Raw genomic sequence first — 27,332 nt, 5'->3', positions numbered from 1 at the left:
ATTATATTCTGTCTTGAAATGTTTATTTCTAATACCACAGTCATGTTTTGTCAGAAAAAGACAAATTTTAAATGGATAAAAAAAATGATAAACTAGGTGACCCCCTATTGGCAAAAGTGACCCCCTATTGGTAAATCAGACAGGTATAAATATTTCATCATAACTTCAGACATAGAAGAATGATTCAAATAAATCAAATATTGATACGAATGCGAGCAACAGTTTTAAGTGTTAGTAAGTTTAGATATCATGAAAGTCTAAACATTCTTCACTATATGCTAAAAGTTTAGATAGTGACCCGTTATTGGTGAGTTATCTGTATTATTCAGGATGTGAATTTGTGCACCTGATTTTTTTTTGCATTACACTCTGCAAGACCAGAGTTATGTCCCTTCATTTATGACATGTGAAGTTGTGCATCTGGTGTTCTGTTTGGAATTTCACTCTGCCAGACCAGAGTTATAGTTCTTGACTTAGTGAAAAATGCGCATTAATTGCTTCAAAGTTGTGTTGCATATATCCTAAAAGAAATATTTCACCTAAAGTTATGAAACCTTGTACAGTGACAGGAAGTTGGGGCACCAGTGTCCAATGGACACACATCTAGTTTAACCTCTAAATTGTTGGTAAAGTTTTTAGTGTAAACAGGTATCATGCAGAAGGGTCTCAAGTAGTCGAGCATGCTGACATTGAGCAGCTCCTTTTAAATCATATATGTTCAGCTGGAAATTTGTCATGTAACTTTTTCGTTTCAGTAAGATCACGGTTCCCATGCATGATCTTATTTCCATAGTGGTTAATCAAATATAAAATGCAATATGTAAGTTGATAATGACATGACCGGTCATGGTGAAAGACTTCCAAGACTTGTCTGACATTCACAACTCAGGAATATAAACATGTTAGATACTGAGGAGCAGTCATAATTTTAATATTGCGAGCAGTCATATTGTGAGCAGTCATAATTTTAATACTGCGAGCAGTCAGAATTTTAATATCGTGAGCAGTCAGAATTTTAATATTGTGAGCAGTCATAATTTTAATACTGCGAGCAGTCAGAATTTTAATATCGTGAGCAGTCAGAATTTTAATATCGTGAGCAGTCATAATTTTAATAACGTGAGCAGTCAGAATTTTAATAGTGTGAGCAGTCATAATTTTAATACTGCGAGCAGTCAGAATTTTAATATCGTGAGCAGTCAGAATTTTAATACTGCGAGCAGTCATAATTTTAATATCGTGAGCAGTCAGAATTTTAATATCGTGAGCAGTCATAATTTTAATACTGTGAGCAGTCAGAATTTTAATATCGTGAGCAGTCAGAATTTTAATATCGTGAGCAGTCAGAATTTTAATACTGCGAGCAGTCATAATTTTAATATCGTGAGCAGTCATAATTTTAATAGCGTGAGCAGTCATAATTTTAATATTGTGGCAGATTAATGCAACAACAAAATCCATGAAATTTTGTCCCCCGTCAATATTATTGTATAATTGTTATTATTATATGAGCCGCGCCATGAGAAAACCAGTATAGTGCGTTTGCGCCCAGTATGGATCCAAATCAGATCCTGACCAGACTGCGCAGATGCGCAGGCTGGTCTGGATCCATGCTGGTCACAAATGCACTATGTTGATTTTCTCATTGTGCGGCTCATATACAGTGTGACAAAAGCAGCTACAAAAAACAGGCACTGTTGTGCAGATGTAAATAGAAAGAAGAATATTATCAACCTCAATCAAGAATGTGCTTTTTAAACCAGATATAACAAAAGGTTAAGAAATATTAACCGACGTTATCTAGAAAGATAAAAACAGAATCTAGAATAGAGTCTTTGTAATACATTATAACAGGTTTTTACACAACTACATGTACTTGTTAAAGAAGGAAGGGTGAAAGGAGAAACTAATTTTTCATGTTCAAAGTGTCTTGCTACAAAAATGTGGATCAACTTGACTGCAGTATCAAACATACTGATACACAATTCTTCATACTGGTTACAGTTTAGCAAAACATGGGGTTCATCCTCCTATTAGCTTGTTGTATATTTAACATAAAACATTTTATTATCCCCCGCCGATGAAATCGGGAGGGGGGTATTGAAATGGCGTTGTCCATCCGTCAGTCCGTCCGTCAGTCCGTCAGTCCGTCCGTCCGTCCGTCCGTCCGTCCGCAGCCATTTCTCAGTAACTACTTGGTAGAATTTCATGAAACTTGAAATAAACATGAACCAACATACTGCGATGATGCCTGTCAAGTTTTTTTTTTGATTGGTCAATTTCCCTCAGAGTTATTGCCCTTGATTTAATAAAAAATGTCCGTCTGCAGCTATTTCTCAGTAACTAACAGGTAGAATTTCATCAAATTTGAAGTAGACATGAACCAAGATACTGTGCTGATGCCCGTCAAGTTTTTTTTTTGATAGGTCAATTTCCGTCAGAGTTATTGCCCTTGATTTAATGAAAAATGTCCGTCTGCAGCCATTTCTCAGTAACTAGCAGGTAGAATTTCATCACACTTGAAACAGACATGAACCAAGATACTGCGACGATGCCCTTCAAGGTTTTTTTCGATTGGTCAATTTTCCATATAGTTATTGCCCTTTAATTGTTAAAAAATCCACAGATCTGTACATAACAAACCAACCAATTGGAAGAATTTCATTAAACTTCTTTCATTCTTTTCCATGAACATTTATTATAAACATGTGATGTTGTGTACCTACACCTGGTCACCACCTTACCTTGGTCCCCCCACCCCCACCCACCCACCATTTTTTTTTTTTTTTTTTTTTTTTTTTTTTTCATTTTTCATTTTCTATCAATATTTATAATCAACATGTAAACTGTTGTGTCCTCACCCCCCCCCCCCAGCCCCACCCAAACAAACCATTCATTTTCTTTTAATTTGATTTTGACTAATGAAATTATTTGCTTCTTGGTAACATTCTTAACTTTTTGCTGGATATATTTTTTTGCCGTTCCTCAACTCTGACCCTTTCGGCGGGGGATTCCAATTCATCGAATTTGCTTGTTAATCTCTAGGAGGAAGTAAAAGCAACTATGTATCTGTCAATCTAAGCTGGTTGAAACCGGAAATAAAGTGATTCTATTAGGGAATATATTTGTCATAGGATTTAAATACAATATAGTTATGAGGATAACAAAGAAGAAGCATTAAAATAATTTAATTTAAAAACAAAGACTGTAAACAAGAAAATGACAAAGTTTACAGATGGTGTTTATTTTTCAAAGGAGAGAAAAACTCTCTCCAAGGAGACTGACTTATATTTAGATAAACAAGTTGACACTCTGGAATTGTACCTCAATGATGTCTATGAAAGAGAATGTGTGCTCAAAATACAGAAAGAGGAAATTGAATTTATTCAGACTGGGATAGAAACTCTTGTACAGAAAATTGCTGATTGGATGCTGGATGCTATTGAAGAACAGAAATTAAAGCAGAATTTAGATGAAGGTCTTTGTGAAATTTTGAAAAATAGAGAAAATGCCACATCTCCAAATGAAATTATCAAAGTGGGAAGTTTTTACGAAGGTACAAGGAATGGTTTTCCAGATGAATTTGACTTCATTTTTCCTCTTTACTGCAGTGAGAGTTCAAATCACTACATCGAAGATGAAAAGGGTGTACGCATCAGTATCCCATCTCCTACGGTTTACCTCACAATATTTACAGGATTATTTTATGTACTAGTAACTAAAAAATATTCTGAACTTTTACAATATCCATCAGCTGAAAGCAAAAGAAAACTATATTTTCATAAATATTTTGATGTGAAAGGTCCGGCTGCAAAACTACACTTTATTTACGAGCGTAGGTTTGGTGAAAAAGGAGATATACATGTAGACTTCGTTCCGGCAATTAAAGTAACTGGGGAAAAGCTTGAACAGGCAGTAGAAGCAACATGTAAGCTTACGGAATTCCGCACAGAGGTCTTGCACACAGGAAGTTACTTAATTGTTGGGGATGGTGTAACATTTATGGAGACAGAGAAACAATTTATGGAAAATGTTTTGTCCCCAAGTCACAGTAAGGTGTATAGGATCCTTAAATATATTGTGAACGGTCATGACGATGGTGAAAAATTGAGACGCTATGTGCGTAAAGTAATGCCTAACCAGAAAGTCTATACTTCCTATATGATGAAAATAATGATGATAGGCCATCATTATAAATGTACAAATTCTGATCCAAATAAAATATTAGGAGCTTGTTTGTTAGAAGTGTTAGATGAAATGAGTACATATAAAGACATTGACAGTTTTCCGTGGCTGGCCAGTCACATGCCAGCATCAATGCAAAATATAATAAATTTTCTTGAAAGCACTAGTCAACTAGGTAAACTTTTTCTTGGTGATGAAGATGCAGAATATCCAATACCTCTGGTACCGTACCTCCAATCTGTGACTGAGTATTTGAGGTCAATGCAAGATTTAAATAAAAACAACTGTTACGATTATGATAGAGACAGAATAAAAAGGTCTGTGTCACAAATGTATCTGGATAACCTGACTAACTTGTATGAAGGAACAAGTTCTTCTTGTGGGAATATTGATGGGCAACAAAAAGACAAGTGATTTTTATTGTTGTTGACATCCATTATGTTATTGAATATAGAAAAGTCTGTAGTGGAGATAGTCCCCACTTCCAAGGACAATTGAAATTGATCAGATCACAGATTCTGTTTTATATTTCATAAGGTAGATGACCAGTGTCAGATAGTACTCTGTAATATTTGTGCATTTAAGTATTCTTGCATGCTATTTCGGCATCCTTCGGCAACAATAATCATTAGAGAATGCTGAATTATTTTATGGTATGGTAAATATTGGTCATATACCTTAAGAAACATAGCTATATCAGTTTTTATGCACTTGTTGTCTCTCTTATAACATAATAGATTTGACTTAAACTTAAAACTGTTATTATATATCATCACCTACATCTTATGGCACAAGATCTAGAACTCTTGCTTAAATATTTTATGAATTATGCTCCCATTTTGCTATGAATTTCAGGTTAAATTTTTATGAGATTATTACTCGATGGATTTGATTCAGACTTAAAATAGATATTTCACATCTACCACATCAAGGTGAATTACTCCGGCACAATATTTCTTGCATAGTGTCCTTTTAAAACTGAATATTTGATGCACTTTCACTGTTATTACTAAGTGGATTTGACATAAAATGTTGTCCCCCATCATCATCAACATTAGGGGTATTATTACTCCAGTGATAGCTGTACTGTGAGTTCCCTCAGATCATCAGTCACTGAATTAGTCAAGTGGGTCGTCTCCACTGACAGCTCTTGTTAGCTCAGCTATTAGAAATTTTTCGAACAGTAGAGCTTTTGAAATCACCCTTTTGACAGTTTTCACATTCTCCTCACAGAGTTTTGCATGTAAACAGGTTTCTCAAAAACTACTAGGCCAAATGTTTCAAACTTCACACAGTCATGTCTTCAGCATCATAAGATGCCCCCCAGAACAATTTATAAATTTACAAAACTGTAGAATTTATTTTTTCAAAATTTTGTCCGTTCTTAATTTAGAATTTCAGCTTAAAGTCTTGCATGTAAGCAGGCTACTCTGAAGCGTAAAGCTGGATGATTTCAGACTTCCATGAAAATCATAATTTAGACAGTGGAAAGTAAGGGATTTGTCCTTGTTGGAGGCAACCCTGTAAGCTAGACATGATTTTCCTGCGGTTTTGCTGGTGCTGCGACAGCTCATTTTAACTCCCCTGAATGTAAGAGGACTCTTGTGCTGTAATTTATGAATGAATGCATAAATTCATACAGTGCTATGATAATAAGATAGGGTTTGAAAGAAAAGCATTTTTGTTTTACTTTATTCTTTAATGTAATGTAGGATATTGAATGCAAGAAAAAGAATCTTACTATTTGAAGGCACGGCTAGAATTTCCAGCCTGGAAATATCTAGCTCTCTGGTGGCTGTTTTTGCAGTAATGTGGCAGAGCCTTGTTATTGCTTACCTAAAAAGTTACTCTGGAGCCAGATATTTCAGTTTGCACCCTCAACCAAGGAAAGATTTTTAACCCTTAGTCTGCTAAATTTCTAAAATGGACTGTTCCATCATTCAGTTTGGGCAACACCATTTATTATTCGAAGGGATGTTCACTGAAAATTTACTAACTGAATAGCGAACAGTGCAGACCATGATCAGCCTGCACGGATGTGCAGGCTGATCTTGGTCTGCACTGGTCGCAAAGGCAAAACCAATCGCCGCCAGCAGGCTAAGGGTTAATATTTTCTTCGGGACTTAAACCCACTCATACATAAGGAGTAAGTTTTTATGCAAGTTGTATGCAAATATATGAATGGCTTCACATTTGAAAATGTATGTACTGTGAAAGCATTTAATTTCCTTGTTTTGACCTAAACAGCTATTTCGAAAAGATATGAACTCAGTGCAAATATAAAATAAATGGGAATTTTACTTATCTGTTAAGATTTAATTTTCAAAGATTCACACATTCAGCTAGAAAATCAACAAAATTTAATCTCGCATAAATATTAACCTTTAGCCAGGTGGCGGCAAGTGGTTTTGCCTTTGCTACCAGTACAGACCAAGATCAGCCTGCACATCCATCTGTTCTGTTCGCTGTTCATGCAGTCAGTAAATTTTCAGTAAACACCCCTAAAGTTGAATAATAATTGGTATTGCCCAAATATAATTATGGATTAAAAACAGTTTAAAAAAAAATATATATAAATCATAATTTTCCATTACGTAATATGTTATGTTAATAATGTAGTTATATATTAATCTAAATCAATTATATTGATTGTAATTCAATTTCCTTACAGTTATTATAGGGAGCGTCTCAAAAGGTTTTAATAAAACATGGTTCTGCTACAGACTACTTAATTTGATTCTAATATTTCTTTTATGTAATCAAGCAGATAAATTTGGGAAGTACAGTATTTCATGGTGCATGTATGGTGCAAAATATATAGTAGATTGACGTGATGTCAACATGTAATCATATTTTATCAGTTGTTAAAATACTTGAAGTAGCACATCCTGTCGAATAACTTCAGAGTGCTTGGACATTTAGTGGGTTATTACACATGCTTAATAATGGATATTAAGTGTACCGGTAATATTGTTCTTTTGTATAGTAGTTTTGATTTTGAAATAGCAGATCAGATGATGTAGCACTCCTTTGCTTTGCATGGACTTTTCATGTTAGATTAATAGATAATGGGCATCTGATTGACAATAGGTTGTTATAACAAAACAGATTTTTTTTCCATTTTGTTATAACCATTTTGTGTTATTTAAACTATTCAGTTTCAAATTGTTATACTTTGTTAACTTTATTAATTGCACCTCTAAAGGGCAATCTCCTCTCTACAAAACCACGATAGTTTTTTTTCCCCATTGGATACAGTTGTTAATTAATTTGGGCTGCTTATTTTTAGGGTTAGTAAGGACAGCACAAATAACATATCATAGCGTTGTGACTATGATGCCCATGTTGTGAGTTCTCCATGGTGATTTGATAGAAGATGTGTCTGAAATCATTCAAGTTTTACCTCTGATGTATGTGGAGAAGTTGGCAGTACTTCCCAGATTTTAACTTATTTTGCTTTCTCTCGTTTCAGATAGCCAGAGCCGCTGTTGTGTTCAATGTTGATGAAATTATTGTATTTGATGAAACGGGATCCACAGAAAAGTAAGACCAAAGACTTTTATTTGACAAGGAATTTCAGTAGCAGTAACGATTGAAACATTTTTTTTTGTAAAGTTTAGTTTACTAGACGTTTAACCCTTGCCATGCTAAATTTCTATATAATGAATAATTATGTCCTTTCAGTTTGGACAGTACCATTAACTGTTAAAAGGGATGCTTACCAAAAAGATACTGACTGAATGGCGAACAGTGCAGATCTTGATCAGACTGCATAGATGTACAGGCTGGTCATGATCTACACTGGTCGCAAAGATAGATTCAGTCGTGTTCAGCATGATAAGGGTTAAATTTATTCATTTTACATTGTTGAGAAATGACTTGTGTTAGGTATTACTGATTCAGGAACTTCATACCAAAGCCCAGGATTATGAAACTAAATGTGGATACCAGTCTTGAAATGGCATCCTCTGATTGGTTCTTACTGAGCACTAATTTTTAAAAATGACCAATAGCACGCCTGCATTGTGAGACTGGTCGTCAAACTTAGTATTTCAGCTAAAATGTAGCCACTGGGCCAAGAGTCTGCCAGCAACTTTTGCTTTTGATGAAATTATGTGATATGATAAGTTTATGTTAATAAAATATACAAGTGTGCTGTGGGCTATACAAGTGTTCTATGGGCTATACAAGTGTGCTGTGGACTATACAAGTGTGCTGTGGGCTATACAAGTGTGCTGTGGACTATACAAGTGTGCTGTGGGCTATACAAGTGTGCTGTGGGCTAACATCACCCGAGCACTTGCCAGCTTAGCTCAGTAAGGAGAGCGCAGATCTGTGGATCGCAGGGTCATAAGTTCAATCCCCGGATGTGGCGTAATATATTCTCTGTGATGATTTGATAAAAGACATTGTGTCTCAAATCATTCGTTCTCCACCTCTGATTCATGCGGGAGAAGTTGGCAGTTACTTGCGGAGAACAGGTTTGTACTGGTACAAAATCCAGGAATACTGGTTATGTTAATTGCCCGTCGTTACATAACTGAAATACTGTTGAAAAATGGCGTTAAACCCAAAACAAACTACAGTCACCTTGAATATAACTATGTGTCCTGGGAGATGTGAAGGAGCTATATCATATATCATAAGCAACAATCAGTGATTTTATTCAAGAGCATATCACTAAAGGAGTTACGTTATTTCGATTCTAACATATTACCAAGAGTCTTAAAGTACATCCTTGACGACGTCCGTTAAATATTTGAATGCTTTCTTTTGGTTTCTTTTCCAGCGCACTGCTATGCGGTTTGACGCTATGAATTGTTGTATAACAGCACACAATTTTTAGCCTTCTTTGTTTAATAGGAAAGTGATTTGGGTCGTGTTAGAATAAGTTTTAATTTGTAAATGCCTTATTTATAACTTGAAGATTCCATTGGGATACCTGCTCTTTTCTTTTCAAATCTTAAATTGTTGTTTTAACCCTTATCGTGCTGGAAACGATTGATTCTGCCTTTGCGACCAGTGCAGATCATGTGCACACCCATGCAGTCTGATCATGATCTGCACTGTTTGCTATTCAGTCAATAACTTTCTGGTATGCACCCCTTTTAACAGTTGATGGTACTATCCAAAGTGAAAGATGGACAAGTTTATTGTAAAAATTCAGCCGTGTAAGGGTTAAAACATCATGGTATGCACTGCTGAGAATATTGACAGAAAACACTACCCGGGTACCAGTAACTTTATACTTGTATAGTTTCGCAGTGTGTTCTGTCAATATTTTCTGCAGTGTATAGTTTTAGGTCAGCTATTAGCTCGACTTTTCGAAGAAAAAGTAGAGCTATTGCACACGCCCCGGCATCAGCGTTGGCATCGCCCTTGGTTAAAGTTTTTGATAAAGTCAAATATCTCTATTACTATCAAAGCTATTGACTTGAAAATAGTTATTTACTATCAAAGTCTGCACCAGGAGAAACAATCCTCATAACTTTGATTTGAATTTTGATGGAGTTATGCCGCTTTTTGACTTAGAATTTTTGGTTAAAGCTTTTGATAAAATCAAATAACTCTGTTACTACCAAAGCTATTGACTTGAAACTTAAAGAAATTATTTACTATCAAAGTCTTCACCAGGAGAAACAAACCCCATTACTCTGGTTTGAAATTTGACAGAGTTATGCCCCTTTTTAACTTAGATCTTTTGGTTAAGTTTTATAAAGTTTTTACTAGCAAAGCTCTAGTTCAGGGTCAAGCACTGAGAAAAGTCGAGCACACTGTCTTACGGACAGCTCTTGTTTATTGGTGTGATAAATGCCACTGACCACTGTTAAGTTGTGTTTTCAATTGTTTCATCATTCACTTGGTATACCTGTGACGGGGTGACCCATTTATAGGTTTGGCTATTTGAACATTATAAGTACATTAGTTAAGTATCTATCATCCACTTAAATCTTTTATAGAAAAACTGCTTACTCTAGCATCAATTACTCAGGCACCGTGTCTCTATTGAGCAGTTTTGGGCTGTTTCACTTGATAACTCAAGCATTGCAGTTTGACCTAGAGCAATCTGTATTTTACTGTGTAGAAAAACTACTATTTCCACTTTCAGAACAACTGAAGGAGAATTTTCTGGTGTAGGCAAGCATGGACATGGAAACGTTCAGCTTGCACGGATCTTACAATACTTAGAATGTCCACAATACCTTAGAAAATGTTTCTTCCCTCAGCACAAAGATCTTCAATATGCAGGTTTGTATGAGCTTAGATATGAATCCATTAGGAGAAAAAACATGTTGGTTGGTGCATTCACTGGTACATATACACCTGAAGACCTTATTTTGAAAAAACTCTAATCCCCTGTGAAGAAGAGGTGCTCATGTCTGCTCATGTCTGGTTTGTACGTCAGTTTTTCTGTACCGGTAGTCACTTTGGCCTACATTAGTCAATTTTTATAGAATTATTGCCTTTGGTCAGAAGATACACTGTATCGTATTGGAATTCAGTTTGTCAAAGGTCAATGTCATACTGAGTTTGTCAAAGGTCAATGTCATACTGACCTTGAGACTGAAAATGGTTTTTGATGAATTATTTGAGAACACTGTTGCCTACAGTGGTCAGTGTTCATAGAATGATTGCCTGTTGTCACTAGTTGACGTCAATTGATCAAGGTCGATAAGGAGTGAAAGGGCAAGGCCACATTGACCTTAGGACTAAAATGGTTTCTGATCAATAGCTGTAGAATAATTGAGCACAATTGTCTATAGTCAGTAGATGATGATGCCAAAGGTTAAGGTCACTGCATTGTTGAGACAGAACATTTGTTAAGAGGTTAAGTTTTGTTGAATATTTTACTCTATACAATTCTTATAAAAACAAGTATCAGTGGGTTGGATAAAAGACTGTTCAAATAAAAATTGATTGTTAATTGGCTTTCTCCCTCTACTAAAGAGCATGCAGTACTATTTGTACAGGAAGCAGCATAGCTTAAACAAGTATATGTTTTGATGTTTCAGGTGTATTAAATCCCCTCGATTCCCCTCACCACATGAGAGCTAATGATGAGGCCCTATACAGGGAAGGTGTTATTGTAAAGAAACATTCTAAAGAGGGGAAAGGCTCCTATGTTAATGTTGGTCTAACCAAGGTAAGATAAAGTGTAAATGAGATGTTTTTCTTAATATTCATGATGGGTTGAAAAACAAAATTACAGAGAATAATGTTTTCTGGCAATGAGACTCAAATATAAGTCTGTTGACAGTAGAAATACTTAATGAAATAGATGTGGATTATACCATATTTTTTCGCTTATAAGACGCATTACTAGGAGTCATATTTCCAGTTCAAAGAGTGGGGAATATCTTATAAGCGGAAATGAAAAGAAAAAGAAACCCCAGATTGCATGTCTGATGTTGAAGTGCATCTTATAAGCGAGTGCGTCTTATAAGCAGAAATATATGGTAATTGGGTTATTACAACAGTACCTTGATCTCCAGTGTTGTATTCAGCTCAAGTGAATTTTGCCAGGTTTGGATCCCATGATGCACTTGCACAGTGTGATCTGGTCTGGTAAAATCCATGAGAGCTAAATGCATTATTGCAGGTCAAGGTACTGGTCAATAACCCTTTTATTTTATACCTGTTTCTGTTTATAGTGCTTTATCAGCGGAAATAGACTATAATTTTTTGACAATTAAAGCTGAAAACGTGTTTGAAATGATGAACTTGTTCACGCATGGTACGTCTAGACGCCATCATTACATCATATTTGACATCTTGACTAAAGCAAGTACTTCAGCAATGGAATACTTTCCATATCCGATAGGAGTAGAATACAAGATTTTGTTTTCATTAGTGAAATTTCAGATAGAAAATTTAAAGGTATATGATAAAATAAGGTTATTATAACAGTAGCTTGATCTGGGCTGCAGTATTCGGCTCGAGTGGATTTTGCCAGATCTGATCTCACGAGGTGCGCAAGCACCGAGTGTGATCCAACCTTGCAAAACCCACTCGAGCCGAATACAAGGTCCCAGATCTAGCTACTGTTATAATGACCCTTATATTATATACCTTTACCATTTTGATTCTTGTTTTGTTCTTGAACGAAATCTTCAATGTTTATCGATATTAAATGGAACTTAGTGAGGTTTTTATGTGCGCTATTTATAGAACTATGTCAGGTCATGTATATTAATGAAAATAGTCCGGCAGCATACAATACGGAAGGTACAATACTGGATTTAAAAGGTACAATACGGAATTTTTGTCTGTCTGTTCATATTTAATTGTGAAATACAAGCCGATTTTTTTACAGAATTTATATAGGTATATAATAAATGGTATTTTTTCAGTCGTAGGACCACAAGTATTATTTTAGGCACAGAAGTCATTAAGAGTTAATTCAGCACAGCAGAGACCTGTATTATTTCAGACAAAGTGAGCAAATATATTATTTCTACACCCTCATCAGTGTGGCTTAAAACCTTGCCAAGTTGAATTGCATCCAGCCCCTATTTATAGGGTTGGTTTTACCCATATGCAGGCCTGTGTCTCTATCATTAAAGCTAAAACTTCAGTATCTCAGTTACTCAGTTTGAGTAGTACTCAGTTCAAATATTCATTTAATCTTTATCATGGTGGACACAATTGATTCTGCCTTTGCTACAAGTATAGATCTTGATCAGCCTTCACATCCATGCAGTCTGATCATGATCTGCACTGTTCACTATTCAGTCAGCATCTTTTTGGTAAGCACCCCTTTTAACAGTTAATGATACTGTCCAAATTGAAAAATGGACAAGTTCATTATAGAAATGCAGCAGGGTAGGGGTTATAGGAAAGAATGTACACCAGTATGATAAGTTTATGGCATAAGAGTATCTTATTTCAGGACATACAGGTGGACAAACAGTTGGTTCCTGGGATCAGAGTGACTATAAAGATGGATCTCACATCTCTAGGTAGGTATAGTTTGGTGTGCAAGACAAACCAGTGTCAAATGAAACACTACACTTAATTTTTCATACTGGGCAAAATTCTTTTGTAAATTTTTTATTCTGGTCAGAAAATCGTTTTCTTAGGATATAACTTCTTCATTTTAAGATTTTTCATTTCTGATAATTGCATTAACAAACAGGCACTTCATCATGTAATACTGTGAAATCATAAATATTTGTGGGGGGCTAATTTTTGTGGATTTCGGGACAGAGTCAGTCAATCCACGAATTTTAATCCCAACAAACCAATAAAATTCCCATTCGGTTTTATTATGTTTAAAAAGTTAAAACATTAAAACCCACTAATTCATATATCTACAAAATTTCCATTTCGACCAAAACCACGAAATTTCATGCCCACAAAGTTAAATGATTTTACAGTGACTCATTTTATCTGTATGTATTCCTAAATTTTTTTACAAGAACTTCAGCCTTTGACAATGCTAGGACTGTCTGCTGAAGATTGGAATTAACTTGAATTTCCACTCATTCCTTTTGCAGGAGAACTTGTTTGTTAGAATAATTTGCTTTCAATATTAGTACTGTGAATATTTGTAGATGTCACAAAATTTGGTCCCAACAAACAAGTAAAATTCACATTCATTTTATGTTTAAAAATTGAAGTCTAATTCTCTTATCTCAACATAAAATGGCTGTTTTAACCTAAACCACGAAATTTTTTGATTTTCACAGTAGTCATGACTACATGCACTGACTATCCATACTTTAATTTTTGCAGACAGAAAGAAACCAAGAGGAACAGTTGTGTCTCCATCAGAGCCCCGAACACAGGCAGGCCTTTACTGGGGTTACAGCGTCAGACTGGCTAGCAGTATAGGAGCCGTGTTTACGGAATGCCCATATAAGGAAATGTATGATTTAACTATAGGAACGTCTGAACGAGGGTCTGATATTGATGAATTTGAACTCGATAAAAAGGATTTTAAGTAAGTATGAAAACTGTAAGTTTGTCAGCATAGTATTTAATTTAATAAAAGTAAACATTTTCTTGTTGAAGCCTATTTCAGTACGAACATAATATTGGTTATACTTTCCTAAAATATAGAGGAACATGATTGCTGGGACAATGGTTTGTTATATCTTATTTGAGGTAGTAAGTGCAGGTATGTTTAATCAGAAGGGGCCTCCATGGCCGAGTGGTTAAGGTCACTGACTTCAAATCACTTGCCCCTCATTAGTGTGGGTTTGAGCGTCACTTGGGGCGATAAATTCTTCATGTGAGGAAGCCATCCAACTGGCTTACAGAAGTTTGGTGGTTCTACCCAGGTACCCGCTCGTGATGAAGTAATACACGAAGGGGCACCTGGTGTCTTCCTCCACCATTAAATCTTGAAAGCGGCCGTATGGTCGGTGCAACGTTAAACCAAACAAAATATAATCAGTGTGCTTGCTCTCCATTGCTATTTCTAGTATATCTCATTTTAATAGTGAGGTTTGAACAATTAACAAATTAGGTTCTTTCATAGGTTGCAGATGCAGATGGGAATATCCGGCTCTTCGGTATTGTACAATTTATTTGACCTGTCAAAACATGGACCCGGCTTCCGTTATACATGTACATGTATTCTGTTGGAGCCTATGTAAGATAAACATGAAAGCCGGGAACATGTTTTGACAGGTCAATTAAATAGTACAATAACTGTTTGTATGCGTTGAATTTGCAGCTTGAGCCAGATACTCCCATGTTCACCTACGACCTGTGCCTGCCATATTGTACAATCATAGTAAAGATTAAATCAAATAAATGACTTGATTTATAGCAATTTCTTTATTGATATATAGGCCACTGGGCCAAAACAATGTAATGTTTACACAAGTTCCCAACAATTTAGGGGTTTCATTAGTTATTGAAGTAGAAGGTGGCAGTTGCAGAGTAGAGATGGGTCTTCCCATTTAAGAAGTCATTCATACCACTGTATCATGGGGAAATCCCCAGCAAATGAAACCTGTTGCAATTACAACAATGAAGGTTATTCTCTTGCTCTTGATTGTCCATATTATGAATTATGTAGTCTCAGTGATTAAATCCAAAATTCTTGATTCCAGACATGCATTAGTTGTATTTGGTGGTGTTCAGGGTCTGGAGACGAGTTTAGAAGCGGATGAAAATTTAGCAGTAGATGACCCGAGTTTGTTGTTTCAACATTACCTCAACACATGTCCTCATCAGGGTAGCAGGACTATCAGAACAGAGGTAATGTTTCAGCGGTCTCATGTTCCATGCCATTATAAAGTAATTGTTAGATTATCATCCAAAAGATTTTCTTTACTGAAAAACTGCTAAAAATCTTCATTTTCAATGTTTTTAATGTCACAGGGGTATGAAAATCATTAATGGAACTCTGTATCCAATTCATAACTTTAGAACCACTAGGCTTAGAATGTTGAAACTTGGTGGGATGATTGGAATGCCAAGTAGATGATCCCTATTGCAGCCAACCAGCAGTGTCTCTCCGACTTTCGCTCCTGTTCCCTATTGACTTCTTGCATATACGACTATGCATTTTTCATGGTACATAGTTTAAAAATTTATATCTTTCTACACTTACGGTGTTATATGTTGTGTTGTCTTTTTCAGGAGGCCATTTTAATCACCATGTCCGCACTGAGACCCAAGTTGTTCATCAAACAAACACACAGCAACACAGAGTCCTGACATTAGCTTTTAATGTCTATTTTACCCAACAAAATTATTTTGAAATACCATTATTCTTGTTCCTTATACCCCCCCTTCGAAAGGTTTTGAGATGTGGTTGTTCAGTTTATTGCCACAAAATTTAGAAAATGAATTAGGAGATCAATCTCAGAAGTCTAGCATTGTCTCTAAGTATTGACCTGGCACTCATGAATATTCCGTATATTTCTTAATTAGTATACCGTCTCATGTGAAGGTAGCTATGCGAACAAAGCGTTTAGCTGCCAATATCAGGGTTTTGGGTTCAAGTCCTCCGTCTGACCACATCTTTATTGTATCAAAATTTTATATGCAGACTTAATACCTATTTGATCAAATGTATCGTGATATTTATGGTTCATTTATTAACAGTAACCATATTTATCCGTAGTAAAAAAGTGAAGAAGACAAATTACCTGTTACCAGCATTTGAGAGAATAAATACAAGAGAAAACAAAAACAATTAAAGAAATATGATTCATAAAATAATGTAAAAAGCAGGTCTAGATAACATTATAATACATTAAATAACAAAAAAAATGATCTAAATGATTTTGAACCTGTGGTAACGTGCACGGAAGCCAGACGCCTTACGCCACCGTGTCATTGGTTAACTTCATATGTTACTTAACCAATGACACGGTTTAGTTTAGTAATAGAGAGAGAATAGACTTAGTTTAGTAATAGAGATACTTTCAGGATACAAATATTGCGTACATTAATGAAAATGCCCGAAAACAATAGTGAAGATTGATGAGTGTAGGTCAATACTTAAAGGTGCAAAATAAAGACAAATGAATAGACATAAATCTTAAAAAAAGACTACACATTTTGTAATATAGTACTAAACATTATGATAGCCGTGCAATATTCCCTTGAAATTAACACAAGAACAGAGAAAAAAATGATTGTTTCTGTATTTTCTTAGACTGACATAGGGGTGTCATTTTGTCCTACTTTCATGTTTATCGTTTTTCTGTAATCGGTCGGAAATTCTTCGGGATCACGTGATTTTAAAATTGTTTCAAACGAATATCCGTTTAAAGACGCGCGACAAAATAACTGTATTTCCATGATGGTAATTATACATGACTTGCACAAAAAATATTAAATGTACAAAATTTATGTTTAAAATTGACAGTGACATATATAAGGCCAAGACAATGTGTTTAATATCTAAAATCTTATTAAATTAATGTAGCCATATGTACATAAATCAGTGTATTTAGGTAAATTTCAATCACATTTTGTTTCGGCAGTGTAAGACAGTTATTTATTTATATTCTTAAAACTATACTGAAAAGAGATTAACTGAAAAAGTTTGCAGACGAAGTTGTAAAAACACTTTTATTCGGGAAGGACCTGAATTGTCCTCCCGCAAACTTGTAGTATAGTTGTTTATTACCTGTATTATAAGAATGATTTTCATGAAGGTTTTGTGAGTAACAAAATTGTTGAATTCCATGTGCTAAGTTTGTACAAATCACGTTATCGTTTGGGCATATAATATATTTTGCATCTATTTATAAATTATAGCCTCGTTTCGGAGGATTCTTCCGAAAAAATCCGAAGATGCTCGACGGGTTCGTAAGCAGTCGGAAAACATACTTTCGGTTTGACATAGGCAACATTTTTTGTTTATTTGTTAGTTATTCTTGAACATATTCATGACTATTTGGTCAGATCTGATGCAGTGGGCCATATTTTCAGTAAATAGGAAGTCTCAGCTACAAACTCTGGTTTTCATATAATACTCTTTCGGGTTTTAGTAATGGACCTTTAAGGACAATACTGAGTACCTGATTGGTTGATTCTGATGTTAATTTGAAAATGGACCAATAGCAATACTGCATTCCAAGACCGATCCCAAAACTCTGGTTTTATTATTTTTTTAAAGCCTATTCTTAAGAATTAAATAAGATTGTTTGCTTGTTTCTTTGATATACTGCTGTGTTTATTGCCATCTTTATTTTCAACAGGATTTCAGTTACATAACGGTAATCGTTAACCTACTCAAGTGTTCTTGGATTTTGTACCTGTTCTCCTCAGTGAAAACTTCCCCTCATGAACAACCAGGCGGAGGACTGATGACTTTGACAACAGTTTCATCATAAAGGAACTGAACTTACAGCCTCGTCTGATCCTACTTCCATCTACAGCTGGAGTAAAAATTTCCAGAAAACGAGCATTTTGTCTAGCTATTGCCTTCTGAACTTGCGCCGCGACTTGAGAAAACTAACATAATGCGTTTGCGACCAGCCAGCGCATTCGCACAGTATGTTCAGGATCCATGCTGTTCGCTAACGATTTCTCTAATTGCAATAGGCTTTGAAAGCGAACAGCTTGGGTCCTGACCATAATGTGGGGATGCGCACTCTGGTCTGGATCTATGCTAGTCGCAAAGCCACTATGTTGGTTTTCTCGTGGCACGGCTAAGTTGCTTAAGCTGTATCATTCATTATTACGTATTTACATTTGCCTTATTCTTTTCCATAGAAATTGAAACTTTTGACATTCATTTCATATGAACAGCAAAAAAGGCACGAAAGTTGTGTCATGGCGGCTTGGTGATAACCGACAGCTGGTTTGACGACGTCCGCGAATAGTCCAGGAGAACGTTCCTTAGTTGACATCGCAGTTGTTCTGTCTGGTGAACAGAAAGGCCGGGAAGCTGATTTTAATGTTAAATGCTACAAATTATATTCAGTTCATGATACAGTTTACAGAATACATAAAGAAAATATAATGTAAATACAAGAAATGAAACTATTTTTTTTGTTGTTCATACGAAATGAACGACAGAATAGGATCGGCAAATCCATGAATCTCGCTAGCAAATTGATCAATTAAGGTGTTTATCACTGATATGTTTCGCATGAACACCTAAAAAAAATCAGTTCATTTCTTAAATACATAAAAAAGTATTTGATATAAATTGATAAAACCTTGCGTGAGTGTTTATCATGATATGAAGTTATGCAACACTTACTTTACGTCTTACGTCTGGTTATGGCCCCTGAAATAGTCAAAAATACACATTTTTACCTTGTGATGTGCCTAGCTCAAAACGTTTTTGATATATAAATTTTTGAAAAATTGCACGAGTCTTAATCATGATATAAACTTGCACACCTATTTTTCATCTGACTCCATTTCTAAAGTTACTGCCCCTGTAATAGTAAAAAATGCCTATTTTCACACGCCTGGTTTAAAAAGTATTTGATGGACCTTGCACACTTGGCATTATTCTTGAGATTTTAGCGCTAAATACAGAGATACAGCCCTTGAAATAGCCAAAATAGTGGATTTCCTTGTTTGTTATGCTCAGCTCAAAAAATATATGGACTAAATGAATCCTTTATAAAAAATGTGTAAGCACCCCGAAAGACTGCAAACATTTGAATTATTGCCCCTTATTTGTGATAAATGTACACTGTACTACAGGCACATTCTAGTTTTGATACTTTAAGAGAATATTAATATTAGGTTTTATGCTGTTTTTCTACAGTATTTCAGTTATGTAACGGTAGGAATTTAACCTGGCCAGTGTTCCTAGATTCTGTACTAGTGCTTTTATGTTCTCAACAAGAATCTGCCAACTTCTCTACAAGAATCAAGAGATGGAGGACGAATGAAGTCTGACACTGTATTCTTCAATTGAATATCGAGAACATGTGTACACACCTTGTACCTGTAACCGATAAATCTAAGCTGGCGTGCTGGACACATACACAGTGGAACATGCCAGTGTGACCACGTGCAACAAGGAGCCACTTGGCTCAAGCAGCCAGTCATTGATTTTTCTTCTGATTTCTTCTTCTCTTTAGCAGTCATCTTTTTGTTTGTTTTGGGTTTAACATCGTTTTTCAACAGTATTTCAATCATGTAATGGTGGACAGTTAACCTATATAACCAGTGTTCTTGGATTCTTCACCAGTACAAACGTGTTCTCGGCAGGTAACTGCCAACTTCCCCCACATGAATAACCAGAGGTGGAGGACAAATGTTTTCTGACAATGTCTTTTATCAAATTGTCAAGAACATACGCCCAGCCCGAGGATCGAACTCGCGACCCCGACCGACGATCGAACTCACGACCCCGTGATCCGTAGACCAAAGCTCCTCTAGTGAGCTAAGCGGTCGGGCTTTAGCAGTCATCTGAAGTAAGCAGTCGGATTGTGCTTACAGCAGGTTTAAATGTTTAACATAAGTGTAAATTTTTTTTTAACACAACCAAACTTATTTACTTTATACAAATTTATTTTAGCACAATTATGATGAAAGTTTCAAGCTTATTTGAACCACTCGAGTCTGCTTCCTGGAAACAATCCCAGTACTGGTGTTGTATGAGGAGGCTCAGTTGATCTCGGTAATTTCCCACTTGAAGGAAGAAGTCTGAAACCGTGTTGTCATCCAAACATTCAGTGTTACAATTTTTTATCATAACAGATGGATGGAAATGAAACCCATACAAAACTGGCAAATAAAGGATGTAGTTTATAATCCTAAATAAAGGTCTTGAACAAAAGTTAAATAAAATTTGACCTCGAATAAAATATAAAAAAAAAATAAAATAAAAAAAAATAAATAAAAACCCTTGTGTTGGCATCTTAACCTGCTGGTTGCGAGTGATTCTGCCTTTGCAACCAGTGCAGACCACTGTTCGCTAGTCATAAAGTGCCTGGGCTATTGCACTTGGCTGAGGACTTATTGCCAAACACATTTTGATCAAGTTTGGTGAAGATCGGATGAGAAATGTTCAACTTGGAGACAAGATTTGTGACAGCTAGACAACCGTGTGGTGGGAGACAATAAATTAAGGCTGTTTACTTCCAGTAGCCGTGCAAACGCTTTTGAATAAAAAAAACTGTAAAAATAACTAATTATCGTGTGTATTGTAACAATAATGAAAATTTCAAATATAGCATTAATTTCCTGATATCTCAAAAAAAAAAATTGTTAAGGAGGCCAGTAAATACAGCTCAATGGCCCATTTGGCGAGCTTGCAGATTATCCAGATGTGATGGGTACTTCGAAATATTCTACATGCATCAGGTGAGTGACTGACAATTTTTTCAAAACAAATTTCCTGGGTCACAGGCTACTAATTTTCTAGAAATGGGACCACAAAATTTAGTCACAGACTACCAAATTTATCCAGTCACAGACTACTAAATTTTTCAGGTTACACACTACTAAATTTATTAGGTCACAGACTACTAAATTTCTAAGGTCATAGACTACTAAATTTCTAAGGTTACAAACTACTAAATTTTCTAAGGTTACAGACTACTAAATTTTTCAGGTCACAGACATCTAAATTTCTAAGGTCACAGACTACTAAATTTCTAAGGTCATAGACTACTAAATTTATCAGGTTACACACTACTAAATTTATCAGGTCACAGACTACTAAATTAATCAGGTCACAGACATCTAAATTTCTAAGGTCACAGACTACTAAATTTATCAGGTTACACACTACTAAATTTCTAAGGTCACAGACTACTAAATTTATCAGGTCACAGACTACTAAATTAATCAGGTCACAGACTACTAAATTTCTAAGGACATAGACTACTAAATTTATCAGGTTACACACTACTAAATTTATCAGGTCACAGACTACTAAATTTCTAAGGTCATAGCCTACTAAATTTATCAGGTTACACACTACTAAATTTATCAGGTCACAGACTACTAAATTTATCAGGTCACAGACTTCTGAATTTCTAAGGTCATAGCCTACTAAATTTATCAGGTTACACACTACTAAATTTCTAAGGTCATAGACTACTAAATTTATCAGGTTACACACTACTAAATTTATCAGGTCACAGACTTCTAAATTTTTCAGGTTACACACTACTAAATTTATCAGGTCACAGACTGCTAAATTAATCAGGTTATAGACTACTAAATTTATCAGGTCACAGACTACTAAATTAATCAGGTCACAGACCACTAAATTTCTAAGGTCATAGACTACTAAATTTTTCAGGTTACACACTACTAAATTTATCAGGTTACAGACTACTAAATTTAGCAGGCCAGAAACTACTAAATTTCTAAGGTTACAGACTACTAAATTTTTCAGGTTACACACTACTAAATTTATCAGGTCACATACTTCTAAATTTCTAAGGTCATAGACTACTAAATTTTTCAGGTTACACACCACTAAATTTATCAGGTCACAGACTATTAAATTTCTAAGATCATAGACTACTAAATTTCTAAGGTTACAGACTATTAAATTTATCAGGTCACAAACTACTAAATTTATCAGGTCACAGACTACTAAATTTATCAGGTTATAGACTACTAAATTTATAAGGTCACAGACCAACAAATTTATCAGTTCACAGACCACCAAATTTATCAGGTCACACACCACCAAATGTCTAAGGTCAGAGACCACTTAATTTCTTAGGTCACATATCACCAAATTTCTTGGGTCACAGACTATTAAATTTCTAAAGGTCAGATACCACCTAATTTCTTAGGTCACAGATTACCAAATTTCTTGGGTCACAGACTACTAAATTTCTAAGTCAGATACTACTAAATTTTCAATGTTCAAACATTCATTTTATTATTAATAATAATACTTGCAGTTTTAATTTTGGCAAAATATATAATTGTCAATGCAAATACAGTTTTGCTATATCCATGTTCATGACATCCAAATGTTCATAAAAAAATGGATACGGCCAGAAAAATGAGTTCCTTGTAACTGAGATTTTCTTATAAGCATAGATTATAATATTATTAATATGTTTCCAAACAAAGCAAATGCTAGCTGATGCTGTCATTTTTTTTTCTAAATTGTTTTGTCAAGAATGTCAACCTCTGCTCAAACAAACCTATTTCAGCTTTGCTAAACTGCAATTAGCTTCTGATGTTGGTTGTATGTGTCAGAAACATGGCAAACAAGTCTTTTCGATACAGTAACTTGTACACTTAACTACAATCATGATGCCAACTGAGTCTTGCACTTTTTTTTTTTGGGGGGGGGGGGGGGGGGGGTTGTTGTTTGATGTTTGATCACCACCACATTTTTATGCTTCCGGCACAGCTGAGCAACCAGGCTGAAAAAAATACACACAAGGTCAGAGACCACCAAATTTATAAGGTCACAAACTATTAAATTTCTAATGGTCAAAGACCACCAAAATTCTAAGGTCGGAGACCAGGCTGAAAAAAATGCACACAATAAACAAGTATGTGATGAATGTTTATTTGTTTGGGGTTTAACGCCATTTTTCAACAGTATTTCAGTCATGTAACAGCGGGCATGTAACCTAACCAGTATTCCTGGATTATGTACCAGTATAAACCTGTTCTCCATAACTTACTTTAAACAGTCAGGACTACAGTAAACCTCATTTATAAGGAACTCGGATATAAGGAACACTCGGTTATAAGGAACAGTTTTCAATTCCCCGACCTAATTCCTTCTTTATTCAATGTAAAAATCCTCGATTATAGGGAACTCGGTTATAAGGAACACTTTTTCCAGTCCCAAAGTACGAAATTCAATGGAAAACCCCTCGGTTATAGCGAACAGACATAAAGAATAAAAAATTATTGAAAACCGGAAATAATTAGAAGAATCACTGGTGGCACATGAATAAACACAAATTATTTCATTCAGAACTATGTTTTTTAATTTGTTAATTCATTGATACGATAAAAATCATCATTAACATTTACCAAATACTAGACGATAGTAGACTTATATTTACTCAAGATCATGTTCGAGAGCTACATGTATCAGGTAGGTGAACGAAATTAAATCAGTAATGGTCACCAAACCTTGGGATATTAATATTGGTCATATATTGGTAAATAAATGTGTTAATTACATGTGATAGCAAAACTATGTAGGTATCATTTACACTTTAATCCGTATGTATTGTTTTGATTTTGCAATATTAATGACTGTTTCTCCTTTCGAAGATTCTATACGATATTTCCCTTGTACATGTATATGACAATGTTTGCAAAATAAAAATTTGAACTTTTATTTTATATTAGTATTGATGCCTATTCTCGAGCAAGGTAAGGGGAGAAACTGCAACATATACACACAAGCGCCACCAAGTGGGGCAATATACGCCCGAAGGCTTACATCATAGGATGGGAGCAAAACTTTAAGAACTTGACTGTTGTAGCCCCAAAGGACTGGAACAACAAAAGGAAAACATCAAAAAACAAATCTAAGTCCACAAAAAAAATGCTCAAAGTCTACAAAAAAATCCTTATCAGGTAAAGGTATGTAAAAATACACCTAAAAACTGGAGGAACCATCTATGTTGTACCACAGCAAAGTGGTCTCGGTTTTTCCCTACAGCCAATAGTAAAAAAGTTTCAAAATAAGCTATTTATAGTAACATAAAAGGGAAGTAATTCAAAAAAAAATTATTGTAAGTACAAAAAAAGAGATCTGCCATATTAAAGCAAGAGCACTGCAATGCACAGCAATATACACAAACCAGTCATATATGACCTTTGACCCTTAAGTGTGACCTTGACTTTGAAGCGAGTCATTCGGAACATGCCCTCTGCACATCGTTACAATGTGGTGAACATTTCTGCCAAGTTTTTTTGAAATCCTTCAAGGGGTTAAAGAGTTACAGAGCGGACACGAAACAAACTGATATGACCTTTTACTCCTAAGTGTGACCTTGATCTTGAAGCGAGACATCCAAAACATGCGCTCTGCACATCGTCTCGGTGTGGTGAACATTTGTGTCAAGTTTCCTTGAAATCCTTCAAGGGGTTCAAGAGTTACAGAGCGGACACGAAATTGCTAAAGGACAGATGGACAGACAGACGGACACCAGCGTCATAACATAATACGTCCCTTCGGGCATATAATAATGTAGTGCTCTCTACAAAAGAAGATAGAAATAACCGACAAAAAATAAACATGAATTACAGTCATTCTTACCCATTAGTTAAAGTTTAACGCCGTGTTTCAGAACTATTTCATTTATATACATGTAGGCAGTTTACTTACCATTTCTCCAGGAAAGGACCGGTACTACTACTAGACTCGCAACATTCTCACATAAAGATTCATGGTCGGCCCTGAGTGTGAACACATAGCCCTTTTCAAATGTCAGTCAAATAGTGCTGATCACTATACAAATTGTGTTCGTTATACAAACCTCGGTTACAAGGAACAAAGTTTGCTATACGGATATAAGGAAACAAATTCTAGAGGTCCCAAGCTGTTCCTTATAAGCGAGGCTTACTGTACTGTATTTCTAAACTTTCAGCCGGCTAAATTTCTAAAATAGACAAGTCCATCAATCAATTTGTACCATTAACTATTTGTTCACTGAAAAACAGTGGTGTTGGAGACATAATTATTCAAAATAATAACATTATAATCTACCCGGTAAGCAACAGTGCAGTTGACATCTGGCGGATGAAATAATAAGTATCAAAATTAGGTTTATCGTAGAATATTTTGAAGTTCTTATGCGTATGAATAGGCAGACGGCCTGAGTGATATATTTAAGAAAGGTTATTCTATGATAAACCTTATTTATTTACTTATTATATCGATTCTAACATGACTCACTTCAAATAACGTTAGACATGAATCAGAAGTAAATTACAAGTGCGCACGCAACATTATAAGTTTAAGGTCGGTTTCTTGCAGATATCATGAGATAATTATTTGCTGATCGTATTAGAATGTAAAATAACAAGCAAAAATATTTACCGGGTATTTTAGATATCTTGAAATGAATGCTATATTTCTTAAGAAGGCTTTAAACTTAATTACTGACAAACTTTATGTTACGGACACATATTAGAATTTGCTGCTTTTACTGCTTATTATATTACGCTGAAAATCAAAGTGTTTATCACGCTTTTACTCCAGGTAAACTGTCTCAATTATAAATATCTATATTTTGAAGTCATTATTCAGTACTTCAGTTATAGTGCTATTGGTTATGATGACGAGAAAATGTCTTATTGCCGCGGCAGTCCGGGGTTCGATTCCCAATGCGGTCATCTTTTCTTTTCTTGATTTGGAACTTTTAAAATATTTTAGAAACAAAAATTCATATTCTAATGTTCATAATATCGACCAAACTTTAATTTGAAAGAAAGATTACTTTTTAGCTAAATCTTGAGGCATGCTGCAATCTACACTGTGGAACTCTTTCCACAAGAAAACACAAGAACGTCATTAAAAGTGCAATTTTCCTATAAATGTCTGATGTGAAAATTTGCCGCATGATCAATATGTTCAAATGGATCTAACAAAAAATCAAGCACACTATCCTATCTTTTTTATTGGCTGAATTCCCTTTGGACTCATATAAATATGGTTTAATAAAAACATTGTAGAAAAATGTGCTGAGCTACCTTAATGTCCAAATGTTTAAACATTAAAATGACACCACAAGTAAGGTCATACACAGACATGTCAGATGATTTAAATTAAGTAAAAAAAAATGGCCCTGGAATTTAAGATGCCCATTATTCTCTGAAATATTTTACTTTCAGTTATTTATTTCAAATATATAGAATTCTCATCAAATGTTTTTAACTTTACAACCACATAACCTTTCTAACCCCGCGAAATATCTAATTCCCGACAAACTAACATCTCTTGGGCATTCTTCTCTAGCTGTTCCTAGTGTATGGACTGATTCTGCAATCAGGTCCGATTATGATAAAACTTTATTTTATAAGTTTTACAACTTAGGCTTAGATTTATGTAAAGTGTATACTTGGATACAGGATAATTATTATTTTCTTATATCAACTGTTGTGATTTTGAATTCCTGTAATAATAATCAATTGATTGCATTTTGGATTTTTTATGAGTATTGTGTGCATATTTTTATTAGTCTTATTATTGTTACAGACTCTTACAGTAATTCTTTACTGTAAACCACCTTAATAAAGAACAATATTGAAAACCCTGAGGCTGTATTTCTTTATACATGACCCCGGCTACATATATATATATAAACTGTGTGTTATAATTATAATGACACACATTAACAGTATAAGTTTATTAAAAAAAAAAAACTTCCAGTTTTTATTGGTAGTGCATATTAGGATATACATGTATTAAGTGTGCACTATTTAAAACCTAATACTGTAAAATCATTTAATTTCTAGGGCATGAAATTTCGTGGTTTTGGTCAAAACGGCAGTTTTGTGGGGATATAAATTCGTGGATTTCAACTTTTGAACATAAAATGAATGGGAATTTTACTTGTTTGTTGGGATTAAATTTCGTGGATTGACTCAACCACGAAATCCACGAAAATTAGTCCCCCACGAATATTAATGACTTCACAGTACACGGTACTGTTAATGCACCTAAGAGTATTGATTTTATTAGAATCAAAACAAATTTTATTGGTAGGTGAAAAGTAATTTTCTAAAAAATTGATAAAAATTGAGTAATTTGGAAA

General features: G+C 34.9%; 1 protein-coding gene and 1 long non-coding RNA gene across 2 annotated transcripts in view; both read left to right on the top strand.

Annotated features, from left to right (window-relative positions):
• The window catches only part of LOC123542343 (putative methyltransferase C9orf114 homolog), a 45,161-nt gene extending 29,253 nt beyond the window's left edge, over nt 1-15,908 (top strand). The window contains exons 5-11 of the mRNA XM_053532006.1: nt 7,658-7,728; nt 10,295-10,434; nt 11,199-11,329; nt 13,076-13,145; nt 13,921-14,128; nt 15,249-15,396; nt 15,781-15,908. Of these exons, the coding sequence (XP_053387981.1) occupies nt 7,658-7,728; nt 10,295-10,434; nt 11,199-11,329; nt 13,076-13,145; nt 13,921-14,128; nt 15,249-15,396; nt 15,781-15,858 (846 nt within the window). The 3' untranslated portion in view covers nt 15,859-15,908. The remainder of the gene's footprint in view (nt 1-7,657; nt 7,729-10,294; nt 10,435-11,198; nt 11,330-13,075; nt 13,146-13,920; nt 14,129-15,248; nt 15,397-15,780) is intronic.
• Nucleotides 15,909-16,546: 638 nt separating this feature from the next.
• LOC128551089 (uncharacterized) lies at nt 16,547-17,802 on the top strand. The gene is made up of 2 exons (XR_008368610.1): nt 16,547-16,639; nt 17,661-17,802. It is a non-coding gene; the product is annotated as an uncharacterized LOC128551089 (long non-coding RNA).
• The last annotated feature ends 9,530 nt before the right edge of the window (nt 17,803-27,332 follow it).

This window comes from Mercenaria mercenaria, chromosome 19, assembly GCF_021730395.1.
Source record: "Mercenaria mercenaria strain notata chromosome 19, MADL_Memer_1, whole genome shotgun sequence".
NCBI classification, from domain to species: Eukaryota; Metazoa; Mollusca; class Bivalvia; order Venerida; family Veneridae; genus Mercenaria; species Mercenaria mercenaria.
Note: the sequence above shows the minus strand (reverse complement) of the source record. Positions and strands in the feature narration are given on the sequence as shown.